We start from the raw sequence: 10,269 nt of genomic DNA, 5'->3' as shown, positions 1-10,269 counted from the left end.
GTGTAGCAGCATAAAAATTATCACGTAAAAATAAAAATAAACCTATGTTTATTCTGTTTTCAGGTGAGACATCTGTGACTATGCAGTGTATACGTTTTAAAATGAGTTATTAGAAGTTTCTGATACCTATATTTTTTAAGTAATAATAATATCATATATATTATGAGAACTGTTTTAATGTTTTATTCTGACTCGTATCGATATACGGAATACGTGTGATTCGTTGATTCTGAGAAAAAAAGTTTTTTTGGAACCATCGAATATAAATAATTAAAATATTTGAAAATATTCAAAGTAAATAAAGCCTCATCTCTTCAAATACTTCCTCGTAACTTCAATGAGAACCTCTTTTTGTACGTGAAACGTGTGAAATCTTGAGAAAGATTATTCTTGGAAGTGTGAAATGCGAAGCTTAGGTGTAATTTCGAAAAGTTCCCGGTATGTAGAGACATCTGCTTCCGACAAAAGCTTTCTGAACACTACGTAGAAATTAATATTACCCCTTGGTTCTTCGTACAGAGCGATTTACAGTTCTCGCAAAGTGAAAAATTATAATTTTATCATGATGTAAAAAATCATGACAGATATTGAAGTACGCTTTAAAATTTAAATTAGGCTTACACATGGGCACGTTTCCAAATTTTGCAATAATAAATTTTTCAACTTAATGGATCTTTGTTTCTTTATAGTAAAAAACATATTGAATGTATATATATATTAAAAAAAAATCTTTTAAACTGTTTCAATTTAAACCTAATACCATATTATACTATTTTGGTCTTAAAAATAACGTATTGGTTTAAATAATATATATTTGTTACTCACTATAGTTAATGAAAATTTTTTTTATCTTAATATATTATCGGGCGTTAAATAAAACTCTGTTAATGTACTTAACAAACACTTTAATCTTTAACAAGAATAATTATCAAAATAACTAGGTATTATTGGCGTGCCGTTTATCAACAAAAATACATCAACATTAAGCACAAACTTAGGACACTATGTTAATATTTAACTTCTAGAAGATTTCTACTAAGAGGAAAGAGTATAGTTTTATTTTTAATTTCTAATATAAGTTATTTTTTTATATATTTGGAATTTATTTTATAAATAACTTAACATAATAAATATTTTCATTAATAATACATAAGAACATATAATAGTAAATGATCAAAATTAATTGTTTACTTGTGTGTTGATATTTGTATAATGTTTTATGAATTGCGAATTATAGCTAAAAAGCCTTCTCGAAGATAAACTGTGTAAAAAATGAAAATACGCTCGAATGTCTCTTGATATTTTTATATGGCAAACAAACTAAAAAACGTTTTGTGGCCATTTGTAAGTGTTCTCAATTCGTAACAGGTTTTGTTAATTTACTTCCAACTTTTTGAAAGTCCTGAGCACTCTACTTTCCACATACGAGAGGCTTTGAAATTTTTGATTGCTTAGCAAACTGAAATTGAATTTATGTTTTGTTGGAAGTTGTAAATTATAATTTTATGAATATTAATAGCATTTTTATATATTATATCTGATATATCTTTTCTTTGCTCTCATAATTTAGTAATAACTCGAGTTTGTTATTAAAAGTTCACGGATTAGGGTCACTTATTCTTTATATGTAATTATTTAAATGCGCTATTTATGTTGTAAATAAACTGATAATGAAACTAATATTATTTATATTTAATTCGATGTATCTGTAATTATTTCCTAAGTAAATATGCGGACGGCAATGAATGATGAAATGAGACCCATCAAGTGAATTTCCCAGCGTCTAATGAAGGAGAGCTTGAACCAAATTCAGTGTTTACCTTATTATAATAAATATATAACCAAAAAATCTTCTTTTTCATTAACTTTTGCGTTCACATTTATCAATAGCATGACATGAAAATCAAATAAGATATACGACATAAAAGAAAATTTTATCATATCGTTATTAATTTGTAAACCTATATTTTTTATTGATAAAAACGATAAGTATATTTAAATTACATTGATATATTTTTTTATAATAATTATATTCAGATATCTATTATTCGATAAATATTACTTTTATTCGCTATGTCTTTAAAAATGTTCGAAATATTAGTGACAGAGATAGAAAGAGATAGCAAATACTAATGTAAATAAATTCGAAAATAATTTTGGTCCGGACAAATGAAATGTTTTATATAAATCCGTGATACATATATATATATAAATATATATATTCTCTAAATATTTACTATAAAAAGTTCCCAATATTTATGACATTATTTTTTATTATTACTTGCAAAATAAAGATTAAATTTTCATCACTGCGTAAAGTTTAATTGTAAGGAAGATTATTTTAATTTTATAACTATAAGAATTTTATTCACGTCGTCTAGACTGATAAAAACAGCAAGTGTTTTGTTGAACTAACATCAAAAGTTATCGACATCGGGTTAAGAAATACTGAATGTCTGTTTTTGATACTTTTATCAAGACATTTGAAGTAAAATATCATTATGAATATAATCTACGAAGTTAATATTAAAGACATATATATACTTTTTCGATATTGTTGAAACGATTTTTATTAAAAAAAAAAAAAAATCATAGGATATATTTTAACTAGACGTCTAATCTTTCACTAATCCGTGTGCTGACCTAACACTGATCTTTTAGTGCCAGTGTCATATATGTTTCTCTACTTTCCTATATTTAAAGCGTCATTTTCTTTCGTTATATATGCAGATATTAATCACTAGCTATTACAAAGGCAGTTGAGATATACAGAGAAGATAGAACAATGTTAGATTTCTACCAGACATTTTATATTACAAGAGTAAAATTTTTTTTTATTAGATTTATAATGTATAATAAATATTTATATGTAAATGAACACCACCAATAATTTTTTAAGTAATGTTATAAAAATCTCTTTGTTGTTACACTTAAATTTAATAAATAAATCATTATTTTAATACATTTACATAAAAACTAAGTCACTGTAAACATCATTTCACACTAGGATGACTAAATCTATCGACAAATTTGTCTTCATCACTTATAACGATGTTATTTTAAGAACGAGTGATGATTTTTTTGTTCTATTTTTGAATATATTGCCGGTTCGAAGACTCAAAATCGTATTTTAATTAATTTTAAACGGTTTTCTTGATTTTTATATATATATATTTGAAATTTACTCTAAGTCCATTAAGACAATTAAATATACAGCGACATATATAATAAATTCCTCTAAAATGAACTACCGCTATATATGCTATATTATTTATAACACACACATAACACATAGTATATATGGTAATTAGACCACAGCCGTCAAGGCTTAATTTATCAGAACCAGAAGAAACATTTAGATGAAGGAGGAAATACAATGGATTTTTAAACCTGTACATTTGAGCACATCACTTCAACTGCTAGAAACGTCTAGAATCTAAAATATATTAAATTCTATGCTAACATACAGGTCAAAGGACAACATTATTTCAATTCAGATCAAATGAGGATTTTTTTTTTAATAGTGCATTAAGAATTTTGCGAGTGTCTAAACAATTTTAGCTTGTTATATAAGATTGATAGCGAGCCTACGTTTAGATAAAATTTTATATGTTTTTAAAGTTGTTTATTTTATCACTACACACACTTATAAATATTGAAGTTGAAATACTTATAAGTATATATATAAATGTCATAGTCATTTGATCTGAATGTAAACTACAATGACAAAAAGAGCTAGAATCCTTTGATGTAGCCGTAAGCTTCGAGGGTCGACATTGTAAGATAAGTCAACCACAAAGAGAAAAAGAACATAGAGGTTATAATTTTGGTAATTTTTGGACCTCCCAATTCTCCGCCAATTGATTTTCTTCTCCGCAACACCAATACCAGAACAGCAAGCGCTGCTTCCGAGCAAAACATGGTGACACTGAAGGCTAGACTGCAGACAGACAATAACATTTTATTCCTTTTTTTCAATATATCTCTTCTAAGGGGACTATTAAATTTTATACTTACTTTCCGGGATCTACAATGAATTTTTCATTTTTACTCCAATGGACCACAGCAGCTACAGTCCATGCAACTCCGATGCCCAGGAAAACGTTAACTGCATTCGAGCCAGTGACATTGCCAACAGACGCGTCCGCGTGCTTATCTTGAATGGCTGCTACTTTACTCGCAAAAGTATCTGAAAGAAATTGCGTTAAAAAGTTTCTAAAATTCAAATTTTTTAATGAAACGGAAGCCACGGATCAGATTGTCTTCTCGGTGATGTGTTGATTTGTTACTTTTTGCCCATAAACTTCCGTAGTTTCTCTGATAACGGGACACAAATTTATTGTGAATCAACTATACCTGGAATACTTGTCCCTAGAGCTACGAAAAGGATGGCTGTGACCGAATCCTTGATGCCAAGAGTACAGCCGAAGTGAGACGCAACATCACCGATCACCGCTGTGACGACTCCAATACATATAATTGACACTACGAAGCAGACGTAACCTCCGCCGATGTCTGAATTAATAAAATCATTTTAGCAACTTAAGTCGATCCTAAATACAACGTTAATAAAGAAAATTATGAAGTTTTGTTACTATTATCTATACAATAATGCGACGGATATCCATTGAAAACATAAAAATGTGAAGTCAGAAATTTTTGCAATAAATAAATATTACCTATTTATTAAACCAAAAGATAAATTTATTATAGATTTTAATACCTGTGGGCGGTACGAAAGCGAATATAATCTTCCAGAAGAGCGTAAACACGTGCAGTATGTAGTCAAATGTTGAGGGAGGTTCATCGGGATTATCTTAAAATATATTGTCATTATTAAAGTCTCGTTTTATTAATAAATTAGATTTTTTTAACTTACTATCATTAAAAAAATTAAATAAAAAAAAATTGCTATAAAAGCAGCATAAACACTTAATTTTTTTTTAAACAAATGGATTCCGTAGTTTTTGTCTCATTTAGTAACAAAAACAGACTTAATATTGTATATGTATACAGTACTAGTAGCGTTTGTAGGTAAAAATAAATACGCTGTTTGTATAAATCCTAAGCGGGTTAATGCTAATTTAAAAAATACAAATGCTTATAAAAAAATACGTACGCCATCTGGCTTTTTGAAGATTAAAAAAAAGGTTAATTTTCTTTATAATCTGTGACCATAAAACGAAGGTGCATTTTTAAATACGTACATTTTCGCTCATTCGGAAGTTCTTGTGTAATTTTATATGCGTTATATAAAGAGGACATTCACAGTTCAATTCAAATAACAATGTGGCATGAACGGCCACATATACTCGTAAAACTAAAATACCACTCTAACGCTTTACTGTCCTTAATTGTTTAGGTCAAACCGAATAGCTGAAATATTCTAGCGCATATACAAGTACAGATTAATTTGCATCCATCCCAAAGGAAAGCCAAAGCGTAAGATAATTTTGGCAGAGTTAAAAATTTATTTAATTTTATATGTATATTATTTACGTAATAATATTTTGGAATAAAATTTTTGATGTTACAAGCAATACAATTTAAATAATAATTAAAAGTTTCATAGATTTTTAGATCTTAGATTTTTTCAGCAAAGCTTTTTAAATGAAAATTTGGTTAGTACTTTTTATAACAAATTTGTCATTAGATTATGCAGTTTAATCATTATCTGTAATATAATAATGATTGCATGATTGAACTCGACATTCATTTTCGTTAAGTTACCTGAGCTCGCTGTCAAGGCTTCCGAGAATTGTTCCTTCCACGAAGACGTTCCGATTATGATCGATGCATTCGCTCTTTGCACTAACTTATCTACTGTGTTCTGCAAGTTATTATTATAAAATATTATTCCGTTATCATTTCAGTCTTATTATATTATTTAGTATCTGATATAAATAAAATAATTGATTCATACTGGTGGTGAACAGTCGTCTAATAAGCTGAATATAGCATTGTATATTTTACCTTTAGTAAGTTACGATGCATAATTTAAAGGATACCTTAAATTCTTTGCTTTCTTTTATCCTGAGCTGTGCGCGTGTGATTTCACCAGCTCGGGGGAAGCCCATCATGGCTACCACAGCCTCATCCTCCGGCAGGGTTGTCAGGTGCACCGCTTCATTACCAGGTATAATCGGTCGATTGTTATCTAAACATTTTAGTGTTTATATAAAACAAAAAAAATAAAATCTGATTCATGTTATACAATGTAATTTTTAAATAGTATCGTTTGCGTTATTCAGCTGAGGGTAACTATACATATTATTGCTTCTTATTTCTTTAACTATACTACGATAAAACAGCAGAAAGTTTCCCTTATACTAGGTGGCTATGATTATGAGTTAACATCAGCAGCTTCTGTAACATTGTCAGTTTCGATGTTATTGCGATTTAGGATCATCATTATTGGCTTTCGAAACTCACGTTCAATAAAGAATAGCAACTGGAATAGAATAGAAAATGGAATTTCAAAGAAGGTACTTTTATTCAAGAAAAGTCATCCTAACACAAACTGTTCATACTTATTGAAATTCACTATTTACTTTCATAACAAAATATAAATCCTCTACTTTAATAAATTCAAATGAAAGAAGAACTCGAAACATTAGCAGAATTAAATTAGATCTGCAAAATGTTAGACAATGATGGTTCAACAGTGCCTATTACATAAACGTGTGCCAGACATAAAGTACTTTTGTATTTTGGGCACGAAAATGGACGAAACTAAATTGGGATTTTCAGCAGATCACATCAGCAGGGAATTGTCGCTCCTATTGCTTGGGAGGTAAAGTTTTACAAGAATATTTGATAGGCTATCATTTTGGTATATCCAACTCTGCTGTCTCCATTAAAAATTAAGTTTTATCTTGTTAAAAGCTTATTTAGGTAAACTACGAGTATATAACTGGGTCACTAATAAGATTGAACTACGTTATGTATATTACGTAATGCGTCACGGACAGGCTTTCATTATACCGGAAGCCGTAAATCATGTTCACACCCTCATTAAAGCACTATCACAATGATATTAGAACAACTTGGAGAAATGATAAACAACTAGGTCACGAAGGAAATTGTCTCAGACCTATTTTACTAATAACTTGTATAATAAAAATTAATGACATAAATTTTTACTAAAAAATAAAATATTTTTGTAAATAATTTAATTTGAATCAAAGTTGGAAATTATTAATGAAAAATTTTTTGGAGGTCATGAAATGATTATTACTCAATTCTCATCTTATATTTCCAACTACAAATGCCCATTTTGGAGATTTCACTTTTCTTTCGTTTTTTGTAAGCATTGCTTTTTGGATGCTCAAATAATTAATTTCACTCCAGACAAGAGAATAAGTGGTATAACATCAAAAAAAAAATAAAACAAAAAAAAATATCATGAAGACCAATTTTCATACAAAAATTTATAATTTCAAATACGAAATATTTATGTCATATAAAAAAAACATTTACTTCAATACTTATATCAAGAACAAAGACATATTTGCAAAGCTTTGAATATTTTACTCTTTACCAATACAACATGAACGAGATTGTGGATTAAACTGATTTAGAGAAAGCCCTTTAAAATAAAAAAAAAAACATACCTATGCGTCAAAAATACATATAAGATTGTTTAATTCTACTAAATATATCTGGTCTTTCAATATTGTTAATTGATTAAACATAACTGCCAGCACGTAATGCAGAAAACAATATCAAAAATCTAGCAAATTAATATGATAATTCATTGGTCACTTAAAGTAAAACGAAGACACAGTCTTTATACTTACTGTCATGTCCCTTGACATAAAATTATACATACAAAATCAGGCAGAAACCAAATAAAATGCAGTCAGCAAACACACGTATAATAAAAAATACATTTATACTTAAATACAAAAATCACAAGCGGATTACTAAATATATAACATTCTTACTTGACAAAGACAGACAGACGATCCGTCAAGCGTGCAAGTGGAGAGAGAATATATTAGACAATATTATACATGCATATAAATATAGTGGAGTAAGCATTCAGTTTCGACTGATCTTCTAGATTTCGATACAACTTTTTAAATGTAGTAGACATAAAGAGAGATTAAGCTGTAAAAAGCCTCAAAGATCAGTGGAAACAAAAATATATTTAATAATATAAAAATATTTAAATAGACTTTGCATATCGTTGTAATATAAATTTCATACATAAAAGGACTATAATATGTAGGGATAATTATTATGTACCATATTTATTATACGGAACAGGTAATCTACAAAAAAAAAAATACACAAAATATACTTACAATATAACAAATATAATCTTATAAGCTATAGAATAGTTTCTTGACCTAATAAGGAAAATTTCAATTCTGTTATTACTTGAACTCAAACTGATTACTATGAATTACTAAAATAAAGAAAAGGTACCGACAGACAGAACACAAATTAATAGGAAAACTATTTTAAGGAATTAAAAATTTATTAGTTTTAACGAAACGTCGTATTAAGAAGGACCAAAGAAAAAATATATTCACATTAAATACCGGATAGTCATAGAAGCAATATTATTTATTTCTAATTGTAACTGTACGTGTCGTTAATTTTATGTACTATATAAGGTTTTATGAAAAAAATACGGTTGTCAGCAACCGATAAACCTCGATGTTCCAACGTAGGGCGTGTGCGAGGTAAGTTTTATTACTCGTTAAGAAATTACAAGCGACCCATAAAGGTATATGTATCGAATGAAACGCTATCCAAATTGAATTGGAGTAATAAGTAAGTTTTTACCATTACGTCATATTTTATCCTAGCGGGAGTAGAAGTTGAAGAGGACTATTATTGTGTTGAATTATAAATTATTTTTATAGAACTCATCATAGTCTAATCTCAAAATTTATAAAAAAGGTGATGGCAGTAATGATATCAATTTATAAAAAGCCTGATATCAGAGGCAGTAATAAGAAGAGCGTCGTTTCGTCTACTATCAAATTGCCCTATCCGGGTCTGATGTTGTCGTAAAACATAAATAACTCGGCCTGAAGTAATGGACGGTAAATTTTTGATGGTGTTGAAATGTTGCTTAAATGTCATTGAATGAAAGAATCATAATGATGTCTTTAGAGAGAAAAATAGAGGATCTGTACTTAATGTGTCACGAAAAGTTATGTAAAGTCTCATCTGTTTCGTCTTCTGTGATGATATTTGTTAAGAAAGGACGATTTAACGTGATAATAGCACACTTACTCGAGAGATGTTCTCTAGAAATCCTATTTCTTGGGTTGGAGATTACATTTAAATCTGGAATATATTTCCTGACACTTTAGAGGTTTAGCTTGACAATGTAAAAATGATTACGAAACTTTTGAATGTATGTGTTGTAGCAAGGAGGATTTATTATGAGAACCTCTTTTGAATAATTTAGATGTCATTCTCCTTTGGCGGTAAAGAATATGACATTTAGACTTTTTTCTTTTAGGTATTTATTTTATAACCAGTCTCCCACTACACTATGAATACATATTGCGTTATAGTTATGAAAGAAATATAAGCAATTCTATAAATTTTTTAAATTTTATTTTTCAATCCAACTTTAACTTTTATTTTTTCAAGTGGGCTGCGTCAGTCTGTGTTATCACAGTAATTCATAAATCAGCTTTGACAAGAGATACCATTTTCCTATTTATAATGTAATCAATAACAAACGGTAACAATGTGAACGTTATTACGGAATGAAGTTAACTTCACGGAAAAATAAAATATGCCTAAAAACAAGTATACAAATGCAAATTAAGTTAACTTCACGGAAAAATAAAATATGCCTAAAAAAAAGTATACAGATGCAAACCTAATATATTATGAAATCAAAACGATTCCAGAAACGAACATCCAATTTGCTTCAACGGAAACAAATATATAGGGATCGAATTCCGCGTATGAAGACGTTTTGTTGGATGAAATTTGTCAATTTTCCGCCTCAAAGAGGGTTCAAGCAAATATTTTGAGGCAATAAACGAAATAAATTCCGTATAGAGCAGGCTTTTTAAGATTCAGTATAAATATTTCATGTCAACTGTGTTTCATACATTTACAAGCAGCGGCTTCTCTTTATAATATATTAATATTGCGCGGAAAATTTTAGAAAATAAAGTAAAATCGTCGAAAAAATTAAACATAGAAACTTTGTATTAAAAGTGGAACAGTCCTTCAATACTAGGGGGTACTCACAGTATTTATTTTGAAACTAAACGAGTAAGCGATTTC

At 28.6% G+C, this 10,269-nt stretch overlaps 1 protein-coding gene across 1 annotated transcript in view; it reads right to left on the bottom strand.

Annotated features, from left to right (window-relative positions):
• Positions 1–888: 888 nt before the first annotated feature.
• The window catches only part of LOC116772848 (sodium/calcium exchanger 1), a 54,278-nt gene continuing 44,897 nt past the window's right edge, over positions 889–10,269 (bottom strand). The window contains exons 3-8 of the mRNA XM_032665131.2: positions 6,009–6,157; positions 5,731–5,830; positions 4,724–4,816; positions 4,357–4,515; positions 4,018–4,189; positions 889–3,940 (exon numbers count right to left, since the gene is read on the bottom strand). Coding sequence (XP_032521022.1) covers positions 3,736–3,940; positions 4,018–4,189; positions 4,357–4,515; positions 4,724–4,816; positions 5,731–5,830; positions 6,009–6,157 — 878 coding nt within the window. The 3' untranslated portion in view covers positions 889–3,735. The remainder of the gene's footprint in view (positions 3,941–4,017; positions 4,190–4,356; positions 4,516–4,723; positions 4,817–5,730; positions 5,831–6,008; positions 6,158–10,269) is intronic.

Source organism: Danaus plexippus (assembly GCF_018135715.1).
Source record: "Danaus plexippus chromosome 18 unlocalized genomic scaffold, MEX_DaPlex mxdp_20, whole genome shotgun sequence".
NCBI classification, from domain to species: Eukaryota; Metazoa; Arthropoda; class Insecta; order Lepidoptera; family Nymphalidae; genus Danaus; species Danaus plexippus.
The sequence above is the reverse complement of the archived record's forward strand: the minus strand, read 5'-3'. Positions and strand labels throughout refer to the sequence as shown.